We start from the raw sequence: 12,084 nt of genomic DNA, 5'->3' as shown, positions 1-12,084 counted from the left end.
TTTTCCTTAGGATGTCCTTATTTTCATTGGAGAAATGTTTGTGGGTAGGGCATCATCCAACCTCTGAGCCATCTGAAGGCAATCCTGTATAGGGAAGGTTTTTCATGTTTAATTATGTTTTTCAATATGTTGGAAGCTTCCCAGAGTGGCTGGGGCAACCCAGTAAGATGTGTGGGGTATAAATAGTAAAATTATCATTACGGAATGGGATGTCCCTATTTTCATCGGAGAAATGTTGGAGGGTTTGTGTTTACTTCAGCCTTTAGCTACTGAACAAGCATCCCTGTGCTTTTGATCAAGTCATTAGACCTTACATCCACAGGGGGCCTTGGGCCTTGGCTGTTAAAGCTTTGCCCCTGCTCGCTTCTCCCAAAGGCCTTTGTACTATGTCAGAAAGCCTGTGAACACAGCAAGTTCCCCCTCAGGCTATGTTTGAGGGGGAGTTTCTTTTCTTCCCCCATGCCTGTCAGATCCATTGTAGCCACGCTGCCTGACTTCCAAGACTCTGCTTCTGCAGAAGTTTGTGTGAAATATTATCTCCCAAGGCCTTAAAGCAGACATGGAACCTCGAGAGGCCTCAGCACTACGTACGATGTGTTGCATCACGATGTTCGCACCAGGTCTTGCTGTTCAGAGTGGGCGAAGATGCTTAAATCTGGCCCACATTCAGCCTAATAATAACAATAACAATTTTATTATTTGTACCCTGCCCATCTGACTGGGTTGCTCCGGCCACTCTGGGATGTTTCCAACAAATATAAAAGCCTTATTTTAAAAAATCTGGACTTCATAATATTTTGCACTTGTTAAGCAAGTGGTTGTGAAAGGTGGAGCTGACGACCAAAAGGAAGACATGAGTCACTCTGGCCTGGGCCCAGATGGGACTCTTAACACAACAGCAGGGGCAGCCTTATTGTTAGGCAAAGAGTGAGTAGGCTGCCATAATAGGCCATTGATTTGGGGCATCATAAAATGACAGGAAATTGCTATTTGTTTTATTTTTATTGTATTCCCCCCCGCCGCCAAGTAGGTGGAGGGGCACCTTAGCTTGGATGGGGTATAGGCAGGGGGTTACATTTACTACTCCACCTCAGGCAGGAAAACGTCTCGAGCAGGCCCTGAGGGCCAGTAGAAAATTTGGCAGCCATTACTGCTGTTGGGCAAGCAAATGTGAAGGAGTCGCGTAACTGTTTGCATCTTGTGTGGAAGAAAGCTTGAACTTCCTGTTTTGCAGAACAGGGGGAGCCAAAGGGCTCGCTGCAGCTGATGCCTCCACCAATTTATTTTAGGACCTGATGCTTAGATGGGGACTACAGCTGCCTAGCCTAACACTTCTCTTCCCAGAGCAGGGCTGAGACTACTGGGCAGCTGGAGCTACACAGCTGCACTTCCCCGAGGCTGCTACCACCCATTCTCACCATTGCTCACTGTTCCTTCTGCGCACAAGAGTGGTGCTCTGGACATGGGAGGGCATTTGCTGAACTGCAACAACCATCTGCCCCAGCTGTTGTAAGCCAAAAATGGCTTATCTTCTGAGTTTACACCAATAAAACTCAGAGACAAGAGGAGTTAGGAGTCCATTGTTGTTTATTGCTAGGCAATAGGTTACAGTTGAATTGTTTCGCAAAACTGCAAGCCCACCCGGTGGTCCCAGTAGGGGTATTTATAAATTTCAAACAAAGCATTTCAATTTCCATCAATCATATACATCATTACCTCATTTCATGTTTAATACACATGCACAATAAGCGTTAGCAATTTCTGCTGATTCAGTTCTGATTCCCACCGCTTTCTGTTAAAGTTCTAATTTCTGTTACAATGTGTTAGTATGCATGTTGGGAACCTGTGTTACCCGTAGCCATTTGCACCATGTATCAACTTACGTTCTACCTTATGAGCTGTATCTTTGTGATTCACATATTAGCTGTACTTCTGCGCCAGTGTGGGGGGGGGGCAGCAACTTGCAAAATCATCAGTTTCATAAAGCAACAGGTTACCATAACTTCTCTATTAGAAGCACACTCAAGGATTTATAGGGGTTCACATTATCATATTTATTGTGGCCCTTTGGGCCACCACCACACAGCAAACATGGCTAATGGCAAGGGGTGATGGGATTTGCAGTTCAGCAACATCCAGAGGGCCAACGGTTCCCCACACCTGGTCTACATTGACTGGTAGTGTCTTTTCATGTGTTCGGACAGGGCTTCTCCCAGCCCTACCTAGGGATGTCAGTGACTGAACCAGAGGCCTGATTGTTACCTCCTGATTTGTATCTGGTCATCCTAATTATTACTGCTGTTACTACTTGAGGGATGGCTCCAAGGACAAAATTTGTGCCATGCCAGAACATCACTAAGGTTTGTCTTGTCCTGGTTCCATGCAGGGCTTTTAGAAGAAATCTGTATGAATCCTTAAAAATCCACACCGTTGTTTGTTTGTTTTTTAAATGTACACTTTAAAAACAAACCAAAACCTTACAAGTTGGTACTAGTTGTGTGTGCTTTCGAGGTGGTCCTGAGTCTTGAGGAGGAAATTGAAATGTAAAATGTGCATAGGATTCCCACTTCAGAGTGAGGGAACGTCAGCAAGATTTGTCATTCGCAGGAAAACTTGATGCAAGGATTTCAGCACACATGGCAGCAGGAAACATCTGTTTCACCTTGTCATTGTATACAGGCTGAATGTGCTTTTCAGACAAAAAGAAAAGACAGACAACCCTCAGATCACCTTGTATGCAAATCTGTAAGATTTGGGGATACTTCAGTGTGCATGTTCCAAACTGCCCCTCTGCTCCAATCCTCACATTGCTCTGGGCCAGGCATAGGCAAACTCAGCCCTCCAGATGTTTTGGGACTACAACTCCCATCATCCCTAGGTAACAGGACCAGTGGTCAGGGATGGTGGGAGATGTCTCAAAACATCTGGAGGGCCAAGTTTGCCTATGTCTGCTCTGGGCAGATTAGATCAGTTGCATTCACTTCCGAATTATGGCTTGGCAGGTTCTGCCTCCATCCTAGGCTACCACATGTGCCAAAAGTGAGTTGAACCAGGGCCTAGGGTATTATTTCCAAAATATCGGAGATTCCTACCATGGTTGTAACAATAGCACTGTTATAACCAGGACAAGTGAAAACATTTAAATGTACGGATAGGCCTTTGTAGAAATGAATCTATAACCCCAGCTGCTTGTTGATTTCATGGCACTGAATATATCTATTTACAGCAAAATGACAAAACTCTTAAGTGAGGGTGAGGTTTAAAATGCCAGTTCTGTACAACAGCATTCTGAAGACCTACTTAGAGAAATTTGAAATTGCTCACATTAGTGTCTAAATATTTTATTGCATTTTAATTTGCTTTATTATGTTGTATGATTGCCCTGAGTACCTTGGCTTCATAAATAAAATTAGAGTTGTGCTGAAAGACTTTGCTGCATAAAAATTAATGTTTTAATGCTTGGGGACTTATAAAAAATTCAGCAGAGGTTTTTTTTAATTTTTTTTTTTTTAAAAAAATCTGCTAATGATGGGGAGAGGGTCCAAAAATATATGACTTCAGGTAATCAGATGTGTTAGGTCAGCAATCTCCAGTACACATGTGTTTTAAATGAAACATTATAGTAATATTAAAATAGTTCTATATTCCAAAACAGCAACAACAAATATGAACCCAAATAAATTTCCTCAAAATTAAATTTGAGGAAAACATACCCATGGGTAATCATTTGGATTGAGACCTTTGGTCATTCATTCCAGAACAGTCCTATAATCTTCAGCCTTTGAGATTACTACAATAATGTACTACAGTATTCTGTAGACTTTTGAATTATGGTGCTGGAGGAGACTCTTGAGAGTCCCATGGACTGCAAGAAGATCAAACACATCCATTCTTAAGGAAATCAGCCCTGAGTGCTCACTGGAAGGACAGATCCTGAAGCTGAGGCTCCAAGACTTTGGCCACCTCATGAGAAGAGAAGACTCCCTGGAAAAGACCCTGATGTTGGGAAAGATGGAGGGCACAAGGAGAAGGGGACGACAGAGGATGAGATGGTTGGATAGTGTCTTCAAAGCCACAAACATGAGTCTGACCAAACTACGGGAGGCAGTGGAAGACAGGAGTGCCTGGCATGCTCTGCTCCATGGGGTCACGAAGAGTCAGACACGACTAAACGACTAAACAACAACATTCTGTAGACGCATAAAAACAATACTTAATTCTACAGCAAAGTTAACTTGAGAATAGACAGGGGTACTACTTAGTCACATTCCAGATGTTAAAGAGTTCTTGTATCTTTAAGTGCATAGAGAAAGCAATTTCATCAGCAGCAATTCTCTTCACCCTTGCCTGATGAGCAGCACCTGCTTAAATTCCATCTTCTTCTCCCAACTATAAAGCTGAGGAGTCATTATCTAGCTCTACCCTACGCTAGTAACCTCTTTTTAAAATGTAGATCAAATAATGCTATGGAAGGTCTCCATTTTCCTATGGCTATCCCAAAGTTGGTGTTGGTTGGAGTATGGAGTGCTGTAGAGTTGAAATACATGTGTATGTATTGCAGTATGTTTGTATATCTAGAAAGTGGGTTGTGGGGTCATCTTTGTTGTTTGCTGTTGGCTGTCAGTGAGGAGGATGGAGATAGTCTCTTGGCTTTTTAAATCTTTCCTTGCTAGCGTGGTCTTTTGTAGGCTACCTAGTCTCAGCCTACCTGTGCCTCTGCTACCCCAGACCCTTTACACTGTACCAATTATGTGTATGATCCCCATAAATCTCATTGCCCTCCAATGCTGTATTGTCCATTAAATTTAGTGGTTATAAATGTTTGGAGAAGTGACAATGCTTGTGCTGAGACTTGTGTCAAAGTCCTGTAACCTGGATGTGTAGTGAACCATTTGCAAGTGTGCTTCAGTTCAACATGCCAGAACCACTGAGGGCAAAATAAATCCTATTAATCCCCCTTTATTTGTTTATTTTAAAAGCGTATGAATTTGTTCTTTGAAGTGCAGCACTGTGACTTACCTTCATACAAATACGTTGCTTTGTAATGTGCTGTGTGGTAAATGTTTTGCAAAATGGACCCCCTAAGCTATTTTCTCCTTTCCCCAAGTCTACTGAACCAGGCTTCAGTAATTAATACACAAAGCTCTGCATATTAGTCTTGGCTTTGTCTCCCTCACACCTATTTGTCTTGGCATTAGAGCACTCTCCCCAGCAGTAGCTAAGCTGACCTGTGATATTTCACAATCTGCTCAACTGATCTCTGAGAAAGAGTTAATTATAGTTCCCCCACCCCACCCCTTCTTGCTCAAACTTGGTTGGGTATTATAATCAGAACTGTAATTATTCATGCTAATTGCTTGTTTGGGGAGTTGGAGTGAGGAAGGGAGAGCGCTAGTCCTTTACATGGGTGATTAGCTGTTTGGACCAGGTTGCACTTCAGTAGAGCTGGACCTACTAATCTGAGGGGCTGCCCTGAGCTTGGGCGTGGGGAGATGCTGAAGGTGGAACGTGCCAGGTCAGACTGATGTTCAGACTGATGTTGCTTCCTCCCCTGGGACTGAAAAAAAAGAGCATGCACTTCTTGCAGACCTTCCTCCGGTGGAGGGCACTCAGAGGTATTTGCACTTGTGACGGGCCCTTTTCTTTTTGTTCTGGTGGCTTAATCACCTTTGTAATGAAGGGATGGGATGAGCTGCTCAGTGTTTTGCCTGAGACTTCCTTTTCAAATGTGCCGCAGCCTCATACTGGAGGGCTGTATGTAACAGGATAATACGCTCCTGAGGTATTGATAAACCAAGGGTGCTTATATTTTGTTGATGAGCATGGCAAATTAGCATGTCGTTTGAGCTCATTGAGGCTGTATGAACAAGCATGGGGGTCCTGTTCTTTCATCACTGTAGACATCTGGTGGGCTCCTAATGGTTGTAGATGGAAAAACTACCTGAATTTCTCTGTGACTTTTTTGCATCCCTAATGAAATGATTAGCTGTACGGGTAGAGGAGGAAGGGGAAGAATTTGCTATATTAGTTTAATGAGGTTTTTTTCCCCTCTTGACAATCTTTTTATGTATTTCATGGCTGAACACATGAATGTTTCTGTGTACTGGCTAGCATGAAAGCTGGTCGTCTTGTAAAAATGGTAGCTTATTAACGAGAAAGGGGTGGTTCTTCAGGTTCTAGTCAAAAGTAGAGAAGCTATATTAAAAGACTTCCTGCTGGATTTTTTAAATTGAAACATTGCAGTGTGTATTAATAGTACTCATTTTCTCTTTATACCTCAAACTGAGAAATAACTGTGCATGGTCTTAAGAACACTGAGTGGGGGGCAAATGTCTCCTGCCCTCCCTAAATGGTTCCCCTGGTGAATAAGTGTCTGCTTCAAGTTGGTACATAGGGACTCTAATGCAGGCTTGTCATTGTTAGTGGGTGTTGCTCTGCCTAAAATGCTTAAAGCTACAATTAAAGCCCACATACCTATTGAACTCAATCAGACATACATAGGAGGGTTAGTTTTGTGTGTGTGGAGAGAGAAAAAGAGAGAGGTTGTGGAAAAGAATTATTTGGGCATGCATAAAGCTACATGGTAAGTCTAACCCTTAAACAGTTTACTCAGAAGTAATGATTTTAAAACCGGTGAGAGACTATTCTGGTATGCTTCAAGATGCAGCCAAAGTGTACGGATTTGCAACCCATATTTAGTCCCATCAATCTCAATGAGATCTAGAGTAATAGTGCTTGTGATCTGCAGCCAATACCTGTTATCTAGAAACTATTTCAAGCTTATGGTGATGAAGACGGTAATCGGGGAGGGATATATAGGACTGGACACAAGAGAAAATGTCATTATTTGTTTGGAACAAGAAATACTTGCAAACAGGTTGTACTTGCCTGCCTCTGCTTTACCTTTTCTTCCTTTTTAAGGTCTTTGAACTGCACCTTTAGGAAAAGTCTGGTGTTTATAAACTAAGCAGATGAGGGTTTTCTTGGCATGCAGAACCAGAGATGGGGAACGCGTAATTTCCTTACCTTTTGTATATCTGACTACTCTTCAAGCACCGAAGCAAGATCAGAAACTTTTTCTTGCAACTGCCATTACTTTGACTGCCGTTATTGTGTGTATTTTATGGCACAAATTATGGATGTATTCAACATAGAGGCAGGGTTAGTGAACCTTCTCTAAAACAAAATAATGGTGGGGTTTTTCTGTGCTGGAAATGCCTGTGATGCCTTTTTAAAAAGGGATACTCTTTTATTTTCTGTTCATGAGAATATCTGAGTGGTAAGCAATCCATCAATTCCCCCATAAAAATGAAGGGTTGCTCTTCTTTCTAGGGGTTAAGAATTATTACACCTGTCACTTGACTATCCAATCATTGGAGTGACTTGCATAATTATGTGTTAATGTGCTCCATAACTTTCTCAGAATTTACTGCCTAAATAATACAGCCTTTCTTCAGAGTTCTAAGACGCTCTTGTCTCTCATTTTCCTAGTAGCAACACTGACTCTCCCAGGGAGGTGTAGAGCAGTGGCTTTGTAAAAACTACAGACAGGAACATCAGGCTGCGTGCAAAGGTCTTGAGGCTGCATGACACAAATTGTTGTTCATATGGAAAGAGATAAAATGTACAGTTCATGTGTTGGTAGGAGAGCAGAGGATGATGTGTTTGAGGAGCCATGCTGCAACTTGGTTTGCCTTGAGGCAACAGCGTTTCAGCCATATCCAGGCATTCTGAACAGGGATTAGGTAAATGTACAAGGAGGAAAAAACATGCATGAATGCACCAATTTCACCCCCATCCACATTGCCCTCTGTGTTGCAGGGTGACAAGCTATCCACCTACGATTAATGGTTTGCATGCCCTGGCTAAGCAACTAATTAACTTCAACAAGGCGAAGGGGTCTTGCTGCTTCTGCTTCGTAATGCCAGGAAATAGAACAAAAGGCTTTATTCCTGGTTTTGTTTGGAGAGTGTAGCTTAACATTAACTATGGTTGGTTTCAACAAGCAAGCTGTATTAATGAAGGGTTTGAAGTTGGCTGTAGGGGATGGGGAAGGCCAAGAGGACGTTGAGGCTCATTCACAGAAAACTAGACTAGGTCTAGGACACTAACTACGGAGTAGAGATAGCTCAGTCAGTAGAGCATGAGACTCTTAATCTTAGGCTATTCCACATTGGGCAAAAGATTTCTGCAACACAGGGGATTAACTAGGTAACCCTTATGGTTCCATTGAACTGTACAGTTCTATGATTATATCTAAACATGACGTTAATATATGGTTTGAAGTTGACTTGTTTTTAAACTAACTTGTTTCTTGTGCTTGTTTATGGAGTACGGAGCTCCTTCACTCTGTTACTTGGAAGGAAGAAAGAACTGTCCTGCTTTTTAGAGCAAGAGGTTGAAGAGACTGATTCTTCTATGATTCTAGTTGAATCCCTGCCAGCATTGGCTCTATCTGGAAATTAGTCAATCCCACACTGAACAGCATAGGAGCAAGGAGTGAGCCTATGCCGAGCAGTCCTATAGGCAGTCTTCTTGTGTCTAGTACAGCGAACTGATGGTGGTTTCTCCTCCTGGGCAACTTGGCTACTTCAGCAGGATGAGAATAGTGTGAGACAAGGCTGCCCTTGCATCCTGTAGCAAATTCACCGAGACCGATATATTTGCCTGAAGATGTACATGAAACTTAAGATATTCTCATTGGTCCCATTATGAAGCATGCGGATAAGAAAGCTTTTGCCATGAACTCTTGTGCCAAACTAAAGTTTGCTGTTGAAATATTGAACTTTAGTTGGGATGGGAGGCCTTCTGATAGCACTGATAACCCTTGAAATACTTTTTCATTTTGTGGCACCCCATACAGTGTAAGTTCTTTGCACGCATGTTGTAGAAATCCTAGAAATGTGTTCATCTGGCTGGGGGTGGCAGCGCAGGAGCTGAGAAAGAGCTTCCTTGCCCAATGGCAAAAGGGTAGGAAGGTGGATTTTCAGAGTTATGTGAAACTTTGACTCTACTTGCTAAATAAGTCCATTACTAGGATGAATGTCTTCTTGCATGCTGGGGTCTCTAAATGCACTGCAAAGGAGCCCAAATAAAGCTGATGAAGTATTTTGAATCAACTGGAGCTCTTTACAGAGCTGTGACTTAGAAGAGAATCGACTTGAATTTCATCGGGGTGACACCAAATTTGACACGCACCCTTTACACCTTAATTATAACTATAGTATTGAGACGGAAGTATTCATGGATCTCTGTGCCCTTAGGCTGACATTAAATAGTGCTTTGATGAGTTTTAAGGGAGATGTGACTTTAATTGGAAAGGAATAAAGGACATTCCTGTTAAGTATCTGCAATCCCAAAGCATCCAGTCTATTGCTGGCCTGTTCCCTGTAGTGGTTGTAAAGGCTGTCTTTTCAAATAATAATGAGAGGACAAACAAGTGGCTTATATCCCTTGCAAACATATAAAGTAAACGATAGCATCCTCTTGGTTCAGCTATTAAAAAATACTGTGAAATTGTAAGTGGTTTGGTAAAGGGGCTCAAGCAATATGGTAAGGAAGTAAGCTACTGCTTAGGGTACTTCTCAATGGCTACTTCTCAATGGCTCAAGTTCTACCATTAAGAACGCTTGGGTTAATAAAGCCCCTTTCACACATCAATCATATGAGGCATTTCCACATGACTATGGGGCAGTGATGCACCAGTCATTCAGCAAGCCCCACACACTCTTCCACATGTTGGGCATAGCCATATCCCAGTGGGAATCCCATGCGCTTAGAGTTCATGAGTCGTAGAAGCCTATATAAATAGAGTTCAGTGTGTTGGCATCAGGGAGCATGGCAGAGACCCTGGTGACCTCAGTGGCAGGACTTGGGGTACAGCCCTGCTGTCCTGTGAGCAGGTGGAGACTTCTTCAGGCAATTAACGTGGCACAAATGAGGCTTCGGGTTTTGCTCACATCAGTAATAAGGGCTTGTTCAAACTACGTAGCAAGCAGATGCAGCCCTCTTTTGGCTATTTGCACACACCTGTGATCTCATGGGGGAAGTGATAATTTGACTCCTTCTGTACACAGATACAGCCAGAGCTATTTCCTGTGATCACGACAGCTGGAAAGAGAGTCATTGGGATCATGAAAACTGTTGCAGGCACCTATGTGTACAGCCTGGCTAATATGCCTCCTGAGGCTGGAAGCTGGGAGTCCAACGACATCTTGAGGCAGCCCTGGCTCTTTTTATACATACACACACACACACACACACACACACACACACACACACACACACACACACTATTGTCTCCTGGGACAAACGGATGCCAACCATTCCTTTGTCAGCTGTCGGTCATGAGTGTCTTTTCACCCAAGGAGGTAGGTTGTGAATTCTGCTCCGACAGCAAAAGAAGCATCCTGGACTTCTCCATTTGAAATGTTTTGTCGGTCTGCCAGCATTCAGTCAGCACCATCTTCAGGACCTTTAGAAGTTATCTCTCTGGTCATAGGCAGTAGGTGAGGGTGTATTGTTTAATGCACATATATGAATGCACAACTGCTATTTCACATGGTTGTGAGGCTTATGTTGTGAATTGTTAAGGCTGTAGGATAAACGCCTTACTGTGTTTTTTTTTTTTTTAAAAAAAGCAGAACAGTCTACCTCAAAGTGAATGACTACAACAGACAATAATCCTTGATTTGAGAAGATTGATTTTAAAATCAATGTCCCTAGTTTTCCATCTGTTATATTTCAGCTACCCTAAATTATTTCATTCTAAATTAATGGAGAATCTAGTTGCCATCTTTTGAGTTGTTGGGCAAGGTGTGTATGTGTGAGAGAGTGTGTGAGGTCTTATTGTCTAATGGAGGGAACCCTCTGCTTCTGACTTAATCTGAGAATACTATAAAGTGATTGTTGATGTTGGAAGACAAAGGATGCCTTACGGGTGGGAGAAAATTCCATAGCCAGAGAGAAAAGAAGAGAAGCTGCATTTAAATCTCCAATGGCTTTTTGCAGTCTTAATTTCTTCCTTTTTCCTGGCAAAATTAATTAGATGGAAAGCTATGTTTGTCAAGAGTTATTGAGTTTGACAGGCCTGAGACAGTGCTAATTTATGTAGTTACTTTTATATTTAATGGTCTTGGACATCTATTTTTAAAAGACAGGAAAACTGTCCTACAACAATGCAGTGGACCAGAAGTGGGGGACAGTGTAGCTTGAGGACTCTTCCTCCCCCCACCCCACAGCAGCAGTAATCATATCATCTACTGGAGCCCCAGCGTTCTTGCTGTGCCAAGTGATTGAGATGGCAACAAGGCTTTCAAATTTTACTATTCTTGTGACCAGTTAGCACTGAGGAAACTGGAGAATAAGACAAACGATCAAGCAGGGGCTGGATGCTTCTTTCCTGTGATGGCTTTCCTATGTAGGTCAGTGGTACTTATGTACTCCCAGGTAGCTACAAATTAGATTGCAATAATGTCATATGTGAATCCCGGGTCTCTCTAGTCAAATTCCGACATGGCATGTATCGTGAATCGTTCTTGGGCACCACTTGAGAGAAGTCAGAATACAGTGGTACCTCAGGTTACATACGCTTCAGGTTACAGACTCCGCTAACCCAGAAATAGTGCTTCAGGTTAAGAACTTTGCTTCAGGATGAGAACAGAAATCATGCTCCGGCGGTGCGGCAGCAGCAGGAGGCCCCATTAGCTAAAGTGGTGCTTCAGGTTAAGTACGGACCTCCAGAACGAATTAAGTACTTAACCCGAGGTACCACTGTAAACTATATCCAGAATGTGTCCATGCTGTAGCTTTCAAGGGTAATAATTAGAGATGCATTAATGGCTTGCCCTTTACTTTCTCTTGTCAATTGTAGAAGGCTAGAGAGATGTATCTCAATGGTTCTTGGGATGAAGATCCATTGTTGTTGTTAGCCGCCCGATTGTTGTTAGCCGCCCTGAGCCCAGCTTTGGCTGGGGAGGGCGGGATATAAATAAAATTATTATTATTATTATTATTATTATTATTATTATTATTATTATTATTATTCCTAAGGACATTGGAAAGTGTGCCTGAGGTTTCCAGTGC

General features: G+C 42.5%; 1 protein-coding gene across 8 annotated transcripts in view; it reads left to right on the top strand.

Moving 5' to 3' along the window:
* The window catches only part of GRIP2 (glutamate receptor interacting protein 2), a 395,495-nt gene that overhangs the window by 239,096 nt on the left and 144,315 nt on the right, over positions 1 to 12,084 (top strand). The window contains exon 1 of one of the 8 annotated variants that reach the window (XM_081852384.1): positions 5,535 to 5,615. The exons of the other annotated variants lie outside the window; for them this stretch is intronic. Within the exon in view, the coding sequence (XP_081708510.1) occupies positions 5,537 to 5,615 (79 nt within the window). The 5' untranslated portion in view covers positions 5,535 to 5,536. Of the gene's footprint in view, positions 1 to 5,534; positions 5,616 to 12,084 lie in introns of those variants that run through there. 8 annotated transcript variants of the gene reach the window in all.

This window comes from Podarcis erhardii, assembly GCF_964252035.2.
Source record: "Podarcis erhardii genome assembly, chromosome: 2".
NCBI classification, from domain to species: domain Eukaryota; kingdom Metazoa; phylum Chordata; class Lepidosauria; order Squamata; family Lacertidae; genus Podarcis; species Podarcis erhardii.
Note: the sequence above shows the minus strand (reverse complement) of the source record. Positions and strands in the feature narration are given on the sequence as shown.